Source organism: Phytophthora cinnamomi (assembly GCF_018691715.1).
Source record: "Phytophthora cinnamomi strain GKB4 chromosome Unknown Contig21, whole genome shotgun sequence".
In the NCBI taxonomy this organism is placed as follows: domain Eukaryota; phylum Oomycota; class Peronosporomycetes; order Peronosporales; family Peronosporaceae; genus Phytophthora; species Phytophthora cinnamomi.
Genome location: NW_027150954.1, coordinates 2,180,453 through 2,200,336, shown reverse-complemented (window position 1 = coordinate 2,200,336; position 19,884 = coordinate 2,180,453). Strand labels below are relative to the sequence as shown.

Here is a 19,884-nt window from a genome sequence, read left to right as displayed (position 1 = left end):
TCCTATACAAATATCACGTGAAATGGAGTGGTTTCGGATCTCGGCCGACCCTTCACCCTCACTACAACTCCTCTGTGGTGTAGGGAACACCAGATTTCGTGGAGCACTCGAAGTTAAGGCAGAAAAGGGTACCAGGACGGCCAGGAAAACGGCACCGACGGTACTACTCGGCTGGATGGTACACTGTGCCAGTCCGCCGAGCTCGCAGTACCAAGACGGCCAGGAAAGCGGCGCTGACGGTACTACTCGGCTGGATGGTACACTGTGCCAGTCCGCCGAGCTCGCCGAGCTCGCAGGCTTCACGAGCGCACCGCGGCCGACTGAGTGGGAATCAAGAGGACCGGAGACCAAGGACGGGTGGCGCTACGCAAGGAGAAGACGCAAGTACAGCGGGCCGAGTGCGGGGACGCTAGGAGACGCTCAGCCGAGTTCAAGGCAGTTTCCAGACCTTGAGCTCGGCTAAACAGAGCCGCCGTCCACCCAGACGACGCGGTGCACGGCCAGAAGGCGCACAAGAGGACTAAGCGTGAGCCCGGCGAGCCCAGCGGCACTCAGCCGAGTCGGCGAGACCTCCCCGTCGAGCTCGCCGGGTTATCCGGACAACTTATCCGGCTCCGCCGAGTTCGAGGAGTTGTAGCGAGGGTGAAGGGTCGGCCGAGATCCGAAACCACTCCATTTCACGTGATATTTGTATAGGACCTTAGGAATAGTGGAGGCGCCCTTTCAGGGCGCCCAGGAGACTTAAGAACAACCAGAGCAGAATTTTCTAGGCCCACAACACGTGCACACTTTCCGGTAAGTCCCTCCACGGGGTCGGATTATGCCTGCCGTCGGTACCCGAGAGGCATAGCTTGTAGGGTACTCGACTGGTAGCGCCAAGAGATTAGGTCGGCCCGGGATTGGGCGTTGGGTGCTCGCCAAGTGCGAAGGAAAAGTCTTGCTAACTCAGCGAGCCGGTACGCCGGACAGCCCGGGTGTCGTTACTCTTCAAGTCGGGTTGCTTCTGCCCCGGCGGCCTGTACAAGCGCTAGCGCGTCGCCGTCCATCCTCTGGTGGAGGGCACAGGAGTTTGTGAACGGAGTCCGCTAGCTCGGCAGATCTGCGGAAGAGTGGACCTTGGTAGGGAGGTGTCGGCGAGAGGCGAGACACCCGCTGTCCCGGTTGGGCCGAACCGTGAGGGGACAACCCCTGCGCAGGCCAACAAGCGCCGACCTAACTCGGCGATTGTTGTGGTTTGTGCTGGAGATCCACAACTGATGATATTTGTGTGTTCTGCGACACCATATCTGGTGCCGCAACCCGGGAGCAGGGGTGTGCTTGTGTTTCGTAGGTACCAGCGAACCAAGGTTTGAGAAGAGCAATGAGGGAGAAGATGGTCAAGGGAATTGTAACGCCGAGCCTGGCGACAGCCAGAGCTAACTCGGCGGAGCTAACCAACTCGACGGACTCGACGGCGGCGGTGATTATGGACGCGACGGCGGAAGTGACGCGCTACGTCTCGTTTGACGATGAGGAGCCCCGAGACCATGGAAGCGATGCTGAAGAAGAGTTGGAGATGAATGCCGAGTATGACGCGGTAAGGTCGACGGCGGAACTGCCCCACGAAGTCGAGGAGTTGTCGCTACAAGTTGGGCGCATGGGAAACCCGCGCCCAGTCCAGCGAAACTTAACCGCCGAGCTCGGCGATGATGCGGACGGTGATGATGATGACGTCGCTCCAGGGGGCCGTCCGCCCCTAATACCGCGAGCGACGAAGAATGCGGATACGCCGAGTGCGAACAAGGTTTTGGCTCGACTCGGCGAAGAGATGAAGACGCAGAGTGATTGGATGGTGATGTTTGGGCCGGTGGCGATGGCCCAAGCGAAGTGGCCTATGCTGGGGCCGGAGCTGGCCCAGCCAGTGAATAGCACCGATGTCAACCAGTTGGCGGAGGATACCATGCTGCTTCTGAAAGCAATGGGGTATCGGTGCACGAGTCGGCCCAGCAGCTTGATGCTGGACGGATGGACCCCAAGGCGAGCCTCGCTGGAGTTGATGCGGTGGAAACGGCGATTGAGATGGGCGTTCGGACTCGAACAACCGGCGGGACCTCGGCAATCGATCGCAAAACGAACCGCCGAGCCCCAGCAACTCGGCGAAGACCCCAGCAGGATTCCGTTGCCGAAGACGCCGGAGACGAAGAAAGGCCGGCGTGAGGTGTTCCGGGCGACGGAAGGGACCCCGTACTTTGAAGACTCCCACATGAAGACTCCTGTGAGAGAGAGGTCGAGTGGGGGTCGGTACGCCGAGTTCTACGACGCGGCGGACGAAGCAGAACTCGGCGGAGACGACGACGACGAAGAAAGGGACTATCAAGACTTGGCGGAAGACTCGACGAAGGCGGTAATCAAGCGACTGAGCTTCGACGACACCGACAGCGACAGAGCCCAGTACTTGGAAGTACGTACCCACGCTTCGCTGGACAAGATCGCCGAGTTCGAGGGAAAGCGTTACCGTTCTGAAGACTCGCTCCAGTGGTTGAAGCGATTTATCTACGAGATGAAAGGCACGAGGATGGCCCAAGATGCTTGGTGCGAGCCGTTCTCGCTGAGTTTAGGGCGCGCAGGTAAAGGATGGTACCGCCAGCTGCCGAAGAAGACTCAGCGGAGGTGGAGCCTTCTCAGCGAGGCATTCCTGGACTACTACTGTTCGCAGTTCGACCAGTCAGCGCGTACGCGCTACTACTCAGCTCGACGCAAGGAGAACGAACCTGTGTGCGACTTCCTGATACGCTTGAACGGATACGCGAAGTCGGCCAAGATCCAGTATGAGTCTAAGGGGCCGGACGCCGCTGATCACGTCGAGCACTTCTTGCTGAATTGTGGAGACGACGACATCATGGACCTTCTCTATCCGCAGCAACTCGACGACATCAAGAAAGTGGAGAAGATTATCAACCAGAAGATCCTGGGGGAAAAGCGGAAGAAGCAGCGGGACCGGCTCGTAGGAGCGTACAGTCGAGATGGGAAACGGTCTGAGTCGACTCGGCGGAGTGACCTCCGCCGAGATGACCGACGAGACGAACGCCGAGATGATCGGCGTGGAGATCGCCGAGACGACCGACGTGGAGATCGCCGAGATGATCGACGAGATTATCGCCGAGACGACCGGCGACTGCGCCGAGATGAAGGCCGGGACCGCCGACTTGCAGCAGCTGCAGTGCTGGAGGATGATCCGTACGAGGTGGCGGACCGGCGACGCATGGCTCGGTACGATTCCGAGAGCGACAGCAGTGATGACAGCTATCATAGCTGTTCGGACTCGGCGGGCGACTCGTAAGAAGATTTCCTAGACGCTGGGAACGTGAGCGATCGCGATCGTTGGTCTGGCGATCGCAACAACTCGGCGAAGACACCAAGGGGTGAAGTTCGCCGAGTTCCGCCCGGGGCAACTGGGCGAACAGGGCGGCCCGCCGAGCGCCGAGACTATGATGGACATCGTGACTCCCGTGAGCGCCCACCGTACGGTCCCTGTGCCGCCTGTGGTGGAGCCAACCACTCCGTCCACTTCTGCCGTCGGCGATGCAAGTTCTGCAAGCAAGTTCATGATGCAGGGCAATGTGAACTTTTCCAACGCTATGAGAAGCTGGCCCCGTTTGTCAAGGCAAATGTTGACAAGTCCAAGGTGCCAGATGATCTACAAGACCTCTATACGCCGAGTGCTTTAAACTCGGCGGCCCGCGAACACTGACTGGGTTGGACACTACCGGGCTGCCACAGTCCGCCGAGTCGGCAGTAGAAGCGAACTTTGTGTTTGCTTTCGTCGGCGAAGCAAAATGGCCCGAAGAACGGAGTGAGGATAGTGATGGTGCAAGTGAAAACGACGGTAATGGCAGTGAGCTCGACGGATCGGATGAAGAACGCCGAGCGATAGCGAATAGTGCAGTGGTGACTCGGCGGACGAGAGAGTCGGTGACGACCCCGAAGGTGATGAAGTTGCTCCCTGGAGAAAAATTGGGGTGGTGGTCGTCCCAGAAGTTCGACCGCCGAGTTCGGATGAGAGCGCTTGTGATGGGAGCGGTGAACGACCAGCGGACGAAGATCCTACTGGATACGGGAGCGAGCGTGACAGCCATCACGGAAGCATTCGCCAAGAAGCTGCGATTGAAGCAGCGAGTCGTGAGCCACGACATGCAGATCGATGTACAAGGCATTGGGGAATACAAAATCCCAACCCAGACCAAGGCGACAGTGAAAGTGACACTCGGCTGGGAAGTAGCTTACGAGTTCGATGTGTGGATTATGAACCACCATGCAGGAGTCGACTTAATCCTAGGTACGGATTTCACGATCCCTGCGGGGATCCGACTCGACTTGTTTAACTCGACGGCCAAACTACCCGACGAGGTGATCGTTCCGCTGTTTCGATCGAAGAATGAAGCGGAAATGCCGCGGGACAGCCTGTACATCACAGACGGGCCTGCGGAGCCTATGCGCTTGCCGAGTAGGCTCCCCGCCGAGTTCAAATTGCGTAAGCAACAACCCGACGGCTCGACGCACGACTTGTGGATACGGCGCACACGAGACTGGGTTCCCACCGTGATCGTCAATCGGAGTGGCAAAGCCGTGCGCGTAGTGCTCACAAATGTGAGGGCGGTGGCTGTCTGGTGCCCAGCCCACTTCTCGGTGGTTGCGTGGGCTCCGCATGGGGTACTTCCTCCCGAGGGATATGTCCGGCTGAGCTCGGCGAAGTACAGGGACTGGCAGGTCCTGGCCTATGAAGCAGCTATCGACAAAGTGGTATTGAACAAGGAACAGCAGCTGTATGAAGGGTGGCTGGCACGACAGCCGCCAGCTGTGGAACGTAGACCGTACAAGGAGCCTGAGGCGGTGGTCGCTCGACCCCCCGACGCAGGAAGCGAACCGGGACTCACGTGCGCCCAGCAATGGGAACTGCTGGCCCGGCGAGGAGAAGAGCTAGCCGAGTTCGCTTTGGACGGACTAACCCGTCAATCTATCAGACGCGAACAACGGCCACGTTATCAACTCGGCTAACAGCGATTCATGAGCCCCCACAGGATGACTCCGCCGAGTCGGGAGGCGAGGAGAGCGACGTTGTAGATCGGAAACAACCGCCCTTACCTTGACACGACCAGGATATGGCCACAGCTCTCCAACCGGTCAGAGCGTTGTGTTCCCTCCTCGCCGAGCAACTCAGCTGAGTCAAGGGTGCAAGGACAACAGTCGACACATCTTTCGAAGCCAGTCGAGTTGATCCCGGGGAGACCGGACCTGGCCCGCCCTCCGGACGTTGCCAACAGCGAAGAAGTCGATGTCAGTGATGAATTCCTGGATGAGGACCCGTGTACCAAGAGAACCTCCGGTGTACGCTACCTCCTCGCTGCACGACTCGGCGAAGAGTTGGGAAACCATAGAAGACCAACAGTCCGCCGAGTTCGAGCATTCCGCAGTAGATCTGGCGTTAGAGGACTACGCTCACGAGTTGGCCTTCCTGCCTGATCTGGCAGAGGTCGTCCCGACGCAGCTCGACTACTCGGCGAGTAACGTGACGTGCGAGGCCCACTCGGCGGAGCAGTCCAAGCGGTTGGTGGACGTATTGAAGGCACACGAACACATTATGATTTCTAGTGGGAACGCGTTGCCCCCACCGGCGTATGGAGTGGTGTGCGACATCGACGTCCAGGGGCATGAGCCCATCCGGCAACGCGCCCGCCGAGTTCCGTTGAAACACCTGGGCAAGTTATATGAGCTGCTCAACGCGCTGTTGAAGTCACGACTCATAGCGTTCTCCAACAGCCCGTGGGCCTCCCCAATAGTGATCGTCCTGAAGAAGAATGGGGTCGACATACGCCTGTGCATCGACTATAAGATGGTCAACGCCGTCACGCTGCTTATGGAATACGCCATGCCACTGGTGGATGATTTGCTCACCGAGCTTGAGAGTTACCTTAAGTGGTTCTGCTCTTGCTCGACGTGCAGCGAGTCTTCACAGGCTTCTGGACGGTGATGATGACCACATCGGCGCTATAACCCGGTGGATCTCGGCGTTCGTCTGCGCACTGGTAAGTCCTGACGATTCCTTGAGTGGTTACGAATGCCATTTGGCCTTAAGAACGCACCCATGATATATCAACGATTGATCGACAACGCACTGTGGGGGTACGTGCAGCCTAAGGGTGGATGGTCCGCCTTCGCCGAGCGCATCCGCCGAGCTGAAGCCGAGTCGGAGGCTCAGCGGAAGACCCACTTAGTCGAGTTCGGACCCGAGTCGAGTCCGATATCGAAGTTCGAAGCAGATCGCCGAGCCCAGGTTGAGTCCGATCCGCTTGAAGACTTTATCAACAACCGGGATGCAGATATGTTCTCGACTGGAGAACCGGATGAGTCGCAGGTGGCCCCGTGTTTGAGCGCAGGTCGTTTGTGGACGATATTTGCTTTGGTGGAAGATGTTTCGACGACTGCCTGAACACTTTGGACAGGCTGTTGACCCGGTTCGCCGAGTGTCGAATCAGTGTGAGCTTCCCCGAACTCGAGTATTTTCGCCTCCAGCGCCCAGAGTCGATCTTCCTGTTGTCCCATGGGGTGACCTCGGAAGGGATTCAAGCCGATCCGAAGAAGGTGTTGGCCATCGCCGAGCTCCCGTTCCCAAAGACGAAGAAAGGAATGCAGGCGTTCCTGGGAGCGTTGAACTATTACTCGCTTTCTCCGGTTTCATCCAGATCTTGGATTCATTCAACGTGTTTCATGGGGCCGTACTGTACCAACTTAAGGACACCGACTTCGAGCCAGGGGTGATCTATCCGCAGCCAAGACAGCGTTCGCCGAGTTGTAGAGGCACACTACGTGGAGGTATCAGACGCCCCAATACTGCGGCATTTCGACTCGGCGGAAGACGTCCACTCGTTATGCTATTCGCGAACCCCATGACTGGGCACTGAGTAGCACACTGATGCAGATGCACGATGGTAAACTCCACCCAGTCCGGTTCTGTGGCCGAGTGCTCAAAGATAACGAACTCGGCTATCACCCCGTCGAGAAGGAAGTACTAGCCCTCCTCCAGCTCATCAAAGTGTGCCATACACTCCTCGCTGGGAAGACGATTAATGTTTACACGCGGTTCTCGACGCTCGAATGGGTTTTTAACTCGAAATCTCTCTATGGCCGAGCCGTCAGCTTTGCAGGTGCTCCTGTCGCCGTATCACGCGCATAGGTCAAGTTCGGTCCGATCCGAACAAGACGGTCGCCGAGCTTTAGACGTTCAGCTGCTGCGAGGCGTCGATAACCCGGCAGTAGGACTCGACGAACTACTCGCACATGTAGCCCCACCGTCTAAGAGCTCGGCGACCGTCCGGATGGACCCAGAACTCGCTCTATGCGCGTGATACCAGTAGCCTTCAAGGAGCACGTACTGTCATTTGACGGCTCGGCCATAGAGACCGAAAAAACGGTGGCTACGGCAGCTGCTCGTGGATCTTGTGGCGGTTGCCTGAATGGCACATTGAGATCGCTGCGAGTGCGCACCTCCAGTCGACCACGGTGAATATAGCCGAGTACACTGGCATGAACAATGGGGAGGGCTAGACCGCCGCTTCTAGAACGCGGGGTCACTGATCTGATAATCGTAGGCGACTCTCGGCTTGCAATCCAGCAATCCATGGGTGGAGTTTACCATCGATCGCGTGTAAGAAGGAAGCACTCCAAGTCGAGTTGGCGTCGCAAGAAGCATAGTCGAACAGCTGGACGTCTTCCGCCGAGTTCGAAATGCTCGCAGTATTGGGGCGTCTGCTACCTTCTTTCAACTCGGCGGCCGACTCCCTCGCGGAAGCGTTAGAAGCTCGAAGCTGGGAAGGTTGGTGTAACGCCGAGCGGAAGGCCTAGTTGAAAACGTTGAATCGAATCCAAGAGATGCTGTATCGAGCTGAAGACTCGACGGAGGAAGCGAGTTAGAACCCAAAGTCGCAGCGGTGACGCGGAGCCAAGCTCGCCGAGTCCGATTGGGACGGCCCGGCACCAGTGTAACAAGAAAGGGGTCCACCAGACGAATTCGAGGCACCCCATGGGAAGGCGAAGCCGAGTTCGGAGGAAGACGAGGAACTCTTCTGGAAGCTCACACTGAGTCGACACTCGGCGAACCGGGTCAACAATCTGTCCAAAGTGTTCAGGCAGTCGTCGAAACATCTTCCACCAAAGCAAATGTCGTCCAAAGCAAATGAAGACTGCGCTCAAACTTACTGGGGGCGACTACATCCAGTTAACACTCCAGTCGAGAACATATCTGCATTCGGGTTGTTGATAAAGTCTTCAAGCGGATCGGGTTCAACTTGAGCTCGGCGATCTGCTTCGAACTTCGACATCAGACTCGACTCGGGTCTGAACTCGGCTGAGTGGGTCTTCCGCTGGGCTTCCGACTCGGCTTCAGCTCGGCGAGATGCGCTCCGTCGAAGGAGGCCCATCCACCCTTCAGGACTGCACGTACCACAGTGCGGGTCGGATTATTACTCGGGTTGATATGCTGATGGGTGCATGTTCCAAGGCCTGTGAATGTAGCATTCCAGTAACCATTGAAAGGATGACCCAGTGCGCAGACGAACGCTCAGAGATCCACCGAGCTCGCCGAGTCATCATCACCGCCCAGAAGCCGCTCGCTGCGTCGAGCGAGCAGAACCACAGGTAACGCTCAAGCTCGGTGAGCAAATCATCCACCAGTGGCATGGCGTATTCCATAAGCAGCGTGACGGCATTGGCCATCTTATAGTCGATGCACAGGCGTGTGTCGACCCCATTCTTCTTCAGGACGATCACTATCGGGGAGACCCACGGGCTGTTGGAGAACGCTATGAGTCGTGACTTCAACAGCACCTTGAGCAGCTCATATAACTTGCCCAGATGTTTCAACGGAACTCGGCGGGCGCGTTGCCGGATGGGCTCATGCCCCTGGACGTCGATGTCGCAAACCACCCCATACGCCGGTGGGGACAACGCGTTCCCACTAGAAATCATAACGTGTTCGTGTGACTTCAATACGTCCAACAACCGCTTGGACTGCTCCGCCGAGTGGGCCTCACACGTCACGTTACTCGCCGAGTAGTCGAGCTGCGTCGGGACGACCTCTGTCAAATCAGGCAGGAAGGCCAACTCGTGAGCGTAGTCCTCTAACGCCAGATCTACTGTGGAATGCTCAAACTCGGCGGACTGTCGGTCTTCCATGGCTTCCCGCTCTTCGCCGAGTCGTGCAGCGAGGAGGTAGCGTAGCCGGAGGTTCTCTTCCGGGTCCTCATCCAGGAATTCATCACTGACATCGACTTCTTCGCTGTTGGGACGACCGGAGGGCGGGCTAGGTCCGGTCTCCCCAGGGATCAACTCGACTGACTTCGAAAGATGCGTCGACTGTTGTCCTTGCACCCTTGGCTCAGCTGAGTCGCTCGGCGAGGAGGGGCCGCTCTGGCCGGTTGAGCACGTGGCCATATCCTGGTCGTGTGTCAAGGTGAGGCGGCTGTTTTCGTCTACGACGTCGTTCTCATCGCCTCCCGACTCGGCGGAGTCGTCCTGTGGACTCCATTCGCTGTTAGCCGAGTTGATAACGTGGCCGCCGTTCGCGTCTGATAGATTGGACGGGTTAGTCCGTCCAGCGAACTCGGCTAGACCAAATGTGGTTGCTCATGGAAAGAGTCAAGCCGGGTCTGACCAAGAAGCTCGCCCACCGATGGCATGGGCCGTTCAGAGTAAAGAAGAAGGCTGAAGAGTTCGCTTACGAGCTAGAACTTCCTGACAAGAGCGGATACCGGTTCTATCCTGTCGTCCACGTCTCCAGGCTGAAAGCCGTTACTGGACCCGGCGAGAGACCGTCAACTCGGCTGGTAGCCGAGCTCGCCGAGTCGGACCGACTCGACTTCGATGAGGAACTGCTCCCGGAAGACAGCTGGGAACCGGACGAGGACGCTGACAAGTACGAAGTCGAGGCCATTTTAGAAGACGAGTTACCGCTATCCACAAGCACGGCCAGGACGCAGAGGATATTCAGAGTGAAGTGGGTCGGCTACGATGAGCCAACCTGGGAACCACTGTCAAACCTCTCGTGCGGAGGACTTCTCTTTGACTATCTGCAGCAAAAGAAATGTGAAAACCGTCTGCAAATGGTGCAAGTTGCAGATGAGACTTAAAAGCTATTGCACCAAAAAAAATGATGATCCACCGACTCGGCGAAGACCAGCAGGCCGAGATGAGTTGAAGAAAGTTACTGCGTCAAACTACATGTATTGCATTAATTACGAAATGGAAGTTACGGAGAAAGGAAATCACAAGGATCCGAGCTGGCGCATCAAAGCGGAACATCACAGTGTGCTGACGAAGTAGTCGAGCCCGCAAGCAAAGCAGCCGCGGCCAACAAATTCATGGAACCACTCGCCGAGCTTGCTACGGTAGCCGAGCTAGCAGGAGCAGCCGAGCTGGCAGCCATCGCCGAGTTCGCTACCCTCGCCGAGCTCGCCGCCATCACTGGACTTGCTGCCGCAGCCGAGCTTGCCGCTGTAGTCGAGCTCACTGGGCCGTCAGAACCGGGAGCGGTCGCCGCGGAGACACCAACCGAGCCGGGAGGTAGCACCGACTGACTCGTCGAGTCGAGAGGCCCTTCGGGCGACGCTGGCCCGAAGATGTAATACACCGGCGACGGCTCACACAGGTTGGGTGAGTTGAGCAGGGACCCAGAAGGCGGATCGAGGTCCTCCGCCGACCAGCCGCGTTCTCCGGTTTCACACCCTTGGAAGATGTGAATGCCTGACCGGTTGGATGGGGCCGGGGCACTCGACGACATCTGGGGCGGGTCCGCCTCATCCAAGTCCACGTCTTCGCCGACCGAGTCCTCCACCAGACGAGGGTCAACACCCTTCGACGTGAACACCAAGAACTCGACGTTCCGGGATCTGAAGCACGTGTTGAAAGGGTGGGCCGCCGGATCCGTCAACCACCAAGCTCGCCAAGGCTCGCTGCAATCAACTGATTTCGCTGTCTGACACCAATCCTTGTCCGAGGGCACTCAAGCGAGATTCACCAGTGGGTATAACGGAACGAAAGGCTCGAAGAAAAGCTCGGCGTCCACCTCCGGAGCTGCAAGTCCGCCGAGTTCCTCCATCACCGCTGAGTATAGCTCGTCGGGCAGGATAGTCATCACGCTCCGAGTAGCGTCGCTACGGTGCTTCCGAGCAGCCTTGTACAAGAGCCAGAGCTCGTACGACTCGGCGATCTCCTCGTAGGTCGAGCCGACATTCTGAGAGGGGTGAAGACCCGTCAGGATACTCGACTCGACGAGCCAGTGATTCCGCTCAAACAGCGCCAAGAAGTACCGGGTTGGATTGTCGACGACCGAACGCTTGCTGCCAACCGGAGCCGGAATCTCACCGCGAATCTTCACCCAAAGGTCACCCAGTCGCTCCATCAAGTTGCTCGGCCTAGCCGAGCTAACGAGTCGAGATCGCGCCTCCTCGAACACCAGCAGAGAGAAGAGAAAAGGGGTGTCAGGAAGGAGACGGCGAATACATTGCGCCGGGTGGCCAGGATCGAAGACGTTTACGAAAGCTCGGATGCCAGCTGGAGAACACTTGGTGGGAGGCACCCGGGGTTTGCCGGTCGAAGTATCCACGGCAATCTGCCTAGTTTGGTGGCCGAGGATCGCGTTCCAACACCGGGCAGATCCAAAGTGCAGGAACGGCAGGTCTTTGAGTTGAGCCAACTGCGCAGAGATTCGGGAGTCCCGCAAGACAGCCTGCGCAGTACGAGTCTGCAACACAGCATACGATATCCGCAGAGCTAGAGGCAACACCAGGTTGGGGTGCACACCAGTGTCCCCCGCTGTGATCCGGGTCCCTGCTGAGCGAGCTGGATCCAGCCGGGGACGACTAGCCGAGCTAGCAGACCCAGGAGAACTCGGCGGAGCTGGACGGGAATGACTAGCCGAGCTAGCCGACCCAGGGGAACTCGGCAGAGCCGATTTTTTTGCTCCGCTTAGCCGACCGAGAGTCATCCACCGAGTCAAGAGAAGCTCGGCGTTTTGATTTCTTCGACTTGAGTCGATGCTTCGACTCGTGCTTGGACTTGCGTTCGTGCTTGTGCCAGTGCTTGTGCATGTGAACGCGCTTCTTCTTAGACCGTTTTTTTTCTTGGAGTGGGCCGAGTCCGAGTCATCCGACTCGGCGGAGGAGCCCAGTAAGGTCCGACGGGCCGCGCGATACGACTGAGCTTTGCCGGTAGGAGGAGGCAGGGTCTTGGAAACGAGGGAACGGAGCGGGATGTCGTCGGAGTCCGGTGAATCCTGACTCCGCGCTTCCTTCTCCTCTGCATCAGCTTCAGCTTTCTCCTCCCACTCGTCGCTAGTAGCCGAGCTCGACCTAGGAACGACTCCGCCGAGTCAATCGCTCTCATCTCCACCATCATCTGAATCCGAAGACCCGTCGGAGATACCCAGCGGGTGAGCCGACGTCCCAGTGGGGTCAACGGAGCTACCGCTGGGCGAGTCCTGGGAGTGCAGTCGACCGAGGACGACGTCGTCGGGAGTGTCCAGCTCACGCAGGAGGTGCGCACTGAGGGCCCAAGAAGTGGCCGCCTTAACTCGGGCTGGCCGACCGGAGGGCGAAGTCAGCGCGGCGGAGCCAGAAGGCACGGCGCGCCGAGTGGAACTCGACGGAGTGCTTGGAGCTTGAGTCAGTACGGTCGACGAAATCGAACTGGATCTGTCGGCCCCACGCACAAGAAGCCGCGACGATGACCAGGGAATCGAACAAGATAATAGCCGGCGTGTCGCCGAAGCCAAAGCCGAAGCAGCAGCCGAGCGACCCGCGCTCCCAGCCACGGAAGGACTCGTCGAGCTGGAAGATGTCATCGGGACCACCGGAGCCGAGGGGCTTACGCGTGTTGGAGTCGCCGAGCTCGGAACTGGAGCGGAGTTCGCCGACGAGGCAGCCGCCGTTGCAGGTGGAGCCACCTGTCCAGCCGACGGAGTACCAGCATCGAAACCAACCGCCGGTGAAAGTGATGGAGAACCCGAGTATGGAACGAGAGGAACCACTGGCTCGGCAAGATCCGGCTCGTCGAAGTCGATAGCCGAGTCGTTGGCTGAACCAGCTTCACCAAGGTCGCCGACCCGGACGTCCGCCGAGCTCGAGGAGGAGACACTCGGCAGACCAAGCTCTACGTAACTTCGTCGAACAAGGCAACTGCCTCCTCGTGCCCAGGCTCGCCAGGAAGGGGACAGGCGTAAGGCTGAGGAGGCGGTACGTGCTCTTTCCGCCGGGGCCCCGCAGCAGTCGGCGATTTGGGATTCGCGAGTCGGCGAAGCCGCTCAGCTGGCGTCAAAATGTCCAGCCGAGCTCGATGAAGCTGATCCACCGACTTACTCCGCCGGAGCCTCGACGAGCGGGTCGACTGAGCTGACCCTGCGGCCGATGCAGACGCAGGCGCCACGGAGGAACTCGGCGGACACACTGGAGAAGATGGACGAGTCGAGACGCCAAGAAACGGCGAGCTCGACGAAACCACCGAAGTCGGCGGAGTTGCTGACGACCCATCTTGGCGAGGATGAATGATCAACTCGACCGATCGAGTCTATCCGGCGGGGATGTCCATCACCTCCGGGAACCTCGCCGCCAAAACCCTACACAAGCGCGCATTCAGCTGCAGCTCGGCGGGGTTGAGCCCTGTTACATTCAGACCGGCACCAGCAGCTGCAGCCATGTGAGGGTCGTGCATGGGCAGAAACCCCTGGCGGGCGATGATCCTCTTCTGGTTCAGGATGACCCGGCGCTGGTCGGCGATGGTGGCCTGAGCGTGACGGAGAGGCTGAGAGTCCCCGGACGAGAGGAGCCGAGCTGACTCGGTGAGCTGCTCGAAGTGCTTAGCCGCCACCCCTTGTAAGGCGGCGTACTCAGTGTCCCGCGCCGAGATGGCGTTAACGAGACGCGCGATCTCGGCGTCGCGCTCCCTGACTTGTGCACGGAAGGCCTCGGCGCGAGCAAAAGCAGCAGCCACCTTTTTTGACTGGTCCTCGCGGGCAGTCTTGAGGGAGGCCTCGGTTGCAGCCAGAGACTTACGGAGGGAAGTCATAAATGGAGCCAGCTTCTTGGCCTCCCGCTCCCAAAGAGCATGTTCGCGCTCGGCGACCTCCAGCTTGTCCCGGAGCTCGGCGTTCTCCACAGCCGGTGAGTCTAAACGCCGAGATAAATGGGTGTTGACGGACTCGGCGGTGCTCAGCTCGACCCGGAGAGCGGCCACGTCATTCGCGGAACTCGGCGTAGGTTGCTGGCCCTGAAGAACGTCCGTGACCTCGGCAAGGGAAGAAGCGGAGAGGAGAGCACGTCGCCCCGTCGGGTCTATGGCAGGAGGAGGCCGAGTCGAGATGAACGCCAGGAGCCGAGCGAGAGCAGCGTTCTCCTCCTGACGGTTAGCCGACTCGGCCCGCACCAGCGCCTCAAGGGAGCTTAGGCTCGCTTGCTCCACCGAGTTCGACCGGTCAACACCGACGGCGCCCGAAGTGGTGTCGCCATGCGAACTCGGCGGACGAGGGGGAGAGGTGCGAGCAGCTGGACCAGACTCCCGGTCGAACTCCAGGGAGTTGGTCAGATCGATGAGCGAGCCATCTCGCATACCGCTGACCCCTGAAGCCTGGGACGGTCGACCAAGCGCCTCGGCGGACCTCACCACACCTAGAGGCGGTTGTGGATTTGGAACACTTGGTGATGAAGCCTGGGGAGAGAGGGAGCAAGCTGGTCAGTACCTGAGAACCGCCGAGTACTAAACGGGGAAGCAACTTACCGAGGAGGCAGCCGGCTCGTCGCGACTCGGCATGACGATGGAAGAATGACGATACCGTTGGGTTTGGAGCCGAAGAGAAAGGTTGACCCAGAGTGATGATCAAGTCCCTCACCGCCTCGGCTCGGAACGTGACCGGGGCAGTTGTGGTGTAGGGAACTCCAGATTTCGTGGAGCACTCGAAGTCAAGGCGGAACAAGGTACCAAGACGACCAGGAAAGCGGCGCTGACGGTACTGCTCGGCTGGATGGTACACTGTGCCAGTCCGCCGAGCTCGCCGAGTTCGCAAGCTTCACGAGCGCACTGCGGCCGACTGAATGGGAATCAAGAGCACCGGAGACCAAGGACGGGTGGCTCCACGCAAGGAGAAGACGCACGTACGGCGGGCCGAGTGCGGGGGGCGCTAGGAGACGCTCAGCCGAGTTCAAGGCAGTTTCCAGGCCTTGAGCTCGGCTAAACAGAGCCGCCAGCAGCCCAGACAACGCGGGGCACGGCCAGAAGCCGCACAAGAGGACCAAGCGTGAGCCCGGCGAGCCCAGCAGCACTCAGCCGAGTCGGCCAGACCTCCCCGTTGAGCTCGCCGGGTTATCCGGACAACTTATCCGGCTCCGCCGAGTTCGAGGCGTTGTAGCGAGGGTGAAGGGTCGGCCGAGATCCGAAACCACTCCATTTCACTTGATATTTGTATAGGACCTTAGGAATAGTAGAGGCGCCCTTTCAGGGCGCCCAGGAGACTTAAGAACAAACAGAGCAGCATTTTCTAGGCCCACAACACGTGCACACTTTCTGGTAAGTCCCTGCACGGGGTCGGATTATGCCTGCCGTCGGTACTTGAGAGGCATAGCTTGTAGGGTACTCGACTGGCAGCGCCAAGAGATTAGGTCGGTCCGGGATTGGGCGTTGGGTGCTCGCCAAGTGCGAAGGAAAAGTCTCGCTAATTCAGCGAGCCGGTACGCCGGACAGCCCGGGTGCCGTTACTCTTCAAGTCGGGTTGCTTCTGCCCCGGCGGCCTGTAAAAGCGCTAGCGCACCGCCGTCCATCCTTTGGTGGAGGGCACAGGAGTTTGTGAGCGGAGTCCGCTAGCTCGGCGGATCTCCGGAAGAGTGGACCTTGGTTGGCAGGTGTCGGCGAGAGGCGAGATACCCGCTGTCCCGGTTGGGCCGAACCGCGAGGGGACAACCCCTGCGCAGGCCAACAAGCGCCGACCTAACTCGGCGGTTGTTGTGGTTTGTGCTGGAGATCCACATCTGACGATATTTGTGTGTTCTGCAACACCACAACCGGTGCCGCGACGCGGAAGCCCGACGTTGGAGAATGCGGATCCAGCGGCACTACAAGATGGCGCGCGTACAAGCACTCGAGTTAGTCCAAGAGGCCGTCGCGGGACGAGCCCGTCGCTAGAACGAGGACGCGTCTCAGCACTCGATCGAGACGGGCTCACAAGTCTGGTTGTACCTGGATCGCGTGGAGCCCGGGTACGCTCGCAAGCTGGCGCACATGTGGCACGGCCCGTTCCGCGTCGCAGAGCTAGTGAATGCGTTTGCGGTCCGTCTCGAGACGGCGGGAACGCCCTATCAGTTGTTCCCAATCGTTCACATTTCCAAGCTGAAGCCCGTCCGGGAGTTCCCATCACGACCCGCGATCCGGCTGACGATCTCAGCAGACGAACGCTTCGATTTCGACGAGGAACGCCTGCCGGAGGACAGCTGGATCGCGCAAGAACTGGAGGACGACGTCTTCGAGGTCGAGAAGATCCTCGACATGTGCGTGGGTCGAGCTACGCGGTATGGGCGAACGCGGCGAGAATTTGAAGTGAAGTGGAAGGACTATCCTGACTCCACTTGGGTCGACGAAACGGACTTGAACTGTGGAGGCCTGTTGTACGATTTTCTCCGGCAACGCACGGGACGTAACCGGTTCGAGGCGATGCAGTCGCACGAGAGCGCGATGGACGGGCCTGTTCCCGATGGGGGGTGGTGTGATGGAAGTCGACGGGAAGGCCGTCGACGGGAGGAAGGGTGGAACCCTCGCCTCTGGGAGTGGCCAGGGCGAGGACGATGGGTAGATGGGAAGTCTGGAGGACCGGCCAGTTGGCCGAAGATGGGACGACGGAGGGTCGTCTCATAGGAAAAGAGTGGAAAGAAACAACGGAAGAAACCAAACGCGGAAGAATTGCAAGGACGATATATTGAAGTTAGGAGGCTACAGTGGCCTACTGAATGGGGAACGCCTAGATCTCTTGGACGAACTTGCCGCGAAGTCGAGCAAGGGCGTACGCTGGGTGAGCACGCCCCACCGCGCAATTTCCGCGCGCGTCGGGCTGGCCACGGAAGAAGCGACGCCACGGCTCGTTTGAGTCGATGGCGTCCAGAGCCTCCTGCAAGGTCGCGTGCTCCACGCCCGGATACCACCGCCCGACGGTCGACCTGGACGGTGGAAACTGCAAGAACAGCGGGTCCAGCAAGAGGTTCAAGTCCGCGAGCCCTCACCCAAATAGCTCTAGGACGGACCGGACGACTCGAGCCCAGTGATCCCCCGCGTGAGATCGGCGAGAGTTGCGTCGACGGCGCCAAGAAGCCCAGGTCGCGTTGGCAGGGATGAGCAACTCGTGGGTGCCCTCCCAGTAGGCTTGGGCCCAATGGTCCAAATGCCACCGATACCGGGTCAGCAGAGCCTGGAAGGACGCGTCCCCGGCCGCGGTGGTCAACGTCTCCGTGGGTTGGGTCAGGTAGCCCCAGGGACGCGCCGCGTACAACGCGTCGACATTGGCCCGGGTCACTAAGGCCTCGTTCCAGGTCTGCGGCGGCGGCGCAGGGGCCGAGGGGAACAACCAATCGCGAGGTGGCATGTAGACCGACCGGAGATCACGCACCGTCAAACCCCCCCAGACGTAGCTGACGAAGGCCGCTCGGCCAGGGGCGATAGCGCCGACGAGTCCACTCCGATCCGTTCCGAAGCGGAGGGATACACGGCGCGAAGAACGGCAAGGCAACGTCGCCGGCCGGTGCGGGGGTCGGCGTCGAACTAGAGGACGAAGAATTAGACGATGAAGCGCTGGACGAGGAGGACTCGTCGCTCTCCGCGCCGCCCGAAGCAGCGCTGTCGCCCACAGAATCTCCGCGGGCCCCCGCCTGAGAACCTGCTCTAGAGTCGGCCTCCGACTCGCCGCCAGCGTCCGAATACGTACTCGGACTGGCCGGCGCCCCGGACGACCTAAGAGGCGAAGTGTCGGACCCCGAAGGGACCGAGAGCGGGAAGCGTAGCGCCTAAGGCGCCGGCGCTTCGATCGCCGAACATGGCGAGGCGACGAATCTCCAGTGGAGGGCCCCGGCGGAGAAGACGCACGTGTACGCTGCGCAGGAACGCCGGGAGACGCACTTGGACGCCGACGCTGGGCCGCAGCAGCACTGGCGGGAGTGGCAGTATCGGTCGCCGTCGATGCACGACGACTACGACGCGGAGTCGCCGGCGCTGAACTGGACGCCGAACGTGTCGTAGCAGGACCGGAAGTACTCGCCGTCGATCGAGTACGCTGACGCGCCGCCGGAGTAGACGAAGGAGCGGCGGGTGCCGACCGCGGCGGGACCATATACGACGACGCAACACTCGACGGCGCAGGGGCCGAAGGCTGATCTAGGTTAGCAGGAGTGCCAGAAGCCGTAGTGGACGAAGGTCCCCCCGCAGGAGCCGACAAAGAGGTCGCGGCCGCAGACGCGGACGACGCCGAGGACGTGGAACAAGACCCTGCTGAGCCACCGTCAGCACCCGCCAAGGCAACATCATCTGGAGGGAGGGGAACGGCGCGCCTAGCCTCGGCCTCAACCTGAGCTTCGAGACTACGGATCAAGTCCGCTGTGTTCACGGACCCCCCGACGGACGTGATTACGGAAGCAAGCCGGCCGGACAACAGGTCGCATACGCGCCGAGCTCGTTCGCGTCCCAGACGCGCCTCGCGCAACATGCGCCGCCAAGCAGCTGCTCGTTCGTCACGATCACGGAGCGTCCGCGCGAGCTCCTCCTCGAGCCCAACCATCCGGGTGCTGAGACGATGAACGCGTGCCGCACCCGTCGCTTGCTGCCTCGCGGCTTGATCACGCGCCTCACGAAGGCCGTCGCGGAAGCGGTCTGCACGAGACGATGCGCGAAGCTCCTCCGCCTGGGCGCGAGTCAAGTCGGCTTGGGCGGCGATGCGCGCTGCTTCGGAGGAGGATAGAGAAGCTTCAAGGTCGCGGATCCGGGCCAAGTCACGCTGGCGCTCCTCCGCGTGTGCGACCAGCAACACGTTCAAACGACGGACGTCGGCTTCCAAGGGTGTGTTTAATTGACGCGCCGACTCGGTTTCGCGCTGGCTTCGCACAAGCTGCTCTCGCACGACGCGGAGCTCTTCGGCCACGGCGTCACGCTGACGTCCGTGCTCGACAGACTCGCTCGAAGCCTGGTCACGTTCAGCCATTACCGTCACAAGCCGCGCGTTCACGGCGGACAGGGTCACCCGCGTGCTTGCGAGGTCGGCTTGAACGGCGGCCATCTCGCGATCAGGAGGCGCTTGAGCGTCTGGTAACGAAGTAGACGATACATTGGGGACAATCGGCGGGGAAGTGACGATGGCGAGGCGAGCCTCCAAATCTGCAACGCGAGTCTGCGCGGCCTTGAGCTCCGCCTGCAGACCATACTCGTACTCAAGTGACGACTGCTCGAGGACGCGGTAACGAGTCTCGTAACTATCGGCGTGATCCGCACGGTCGCGAAGATGGGCGGCGACGTCTTCTAGCCGGCCGTTCTCGCGCTGCAAACTGTCAAGCTTCTCGTGCAATTCGTTCACAGTCGCCGCGCCCAGATCAAAGCCTTCACAGGCTCACTGCCATAGCGCCCGATTGCGGTCATGCAGCGTCGACGCGTGAGCGGCCAGACCGGCGTTATAAGCCGTGGTCAGCTCGCAGTACTCGCGCAACCTGGCGACCTCGTGCTCCAAACCGGTGGCGTCGATCAAGAGTGACGCCACGATATATCGGGGTCTTCAATCGATGGTAGCTGGACAGAGGACGCTTGTGGGACCGGAGGATGGCGCGTACGCAACGCGCAGACGCG

The 19,884-nt window shown here is 60.0% G+C and overlaps 2 protein-coding genes across 2 annotated transcripts; both read right to left on the bottom strand.

Moving 5' to 3' along the window:
- Nucleotides 1-17,026: 17,026 nt before the first annotated feature.
- IUM83_03745 (uncharacterized protein) lies at nt 17,027-17,644 on the bottom strand (the record flags this gene model as incomplete). Its single annotated transcript, XM_067927774.1, has 2 exons — nt 17,027-17,222; nt 17,307-17,644. 2 exons carry the CDS (start codon nt 17,642-17,644, stop codon nt 17,027-17,029), a joined length of 534 nt encoding a protein of 177 aa, XP_067795461.1.
- Nucleotides 17,645-18,245: 601 nt separating this feature from the next.
- On the bottom strand, nt 18,246-19,633 carry IUM83_03744 (uncharacterized protein; the record flags this gene model as incomplete). Its single annotated transcript, XM_067927773.1, has 2 exons — nt 18,246-18,429; nt 18,663-19,633. 2 exons carry the CDS (start codon nt 19,631-19,633, stop codon nt 18,246-18,248), a joined length of 1,155 nt encoding a protein of 384 aa, XP_067795405.1.
- Nucleotides 19,634-19,884: the final 251 nt, after the last annotated feature.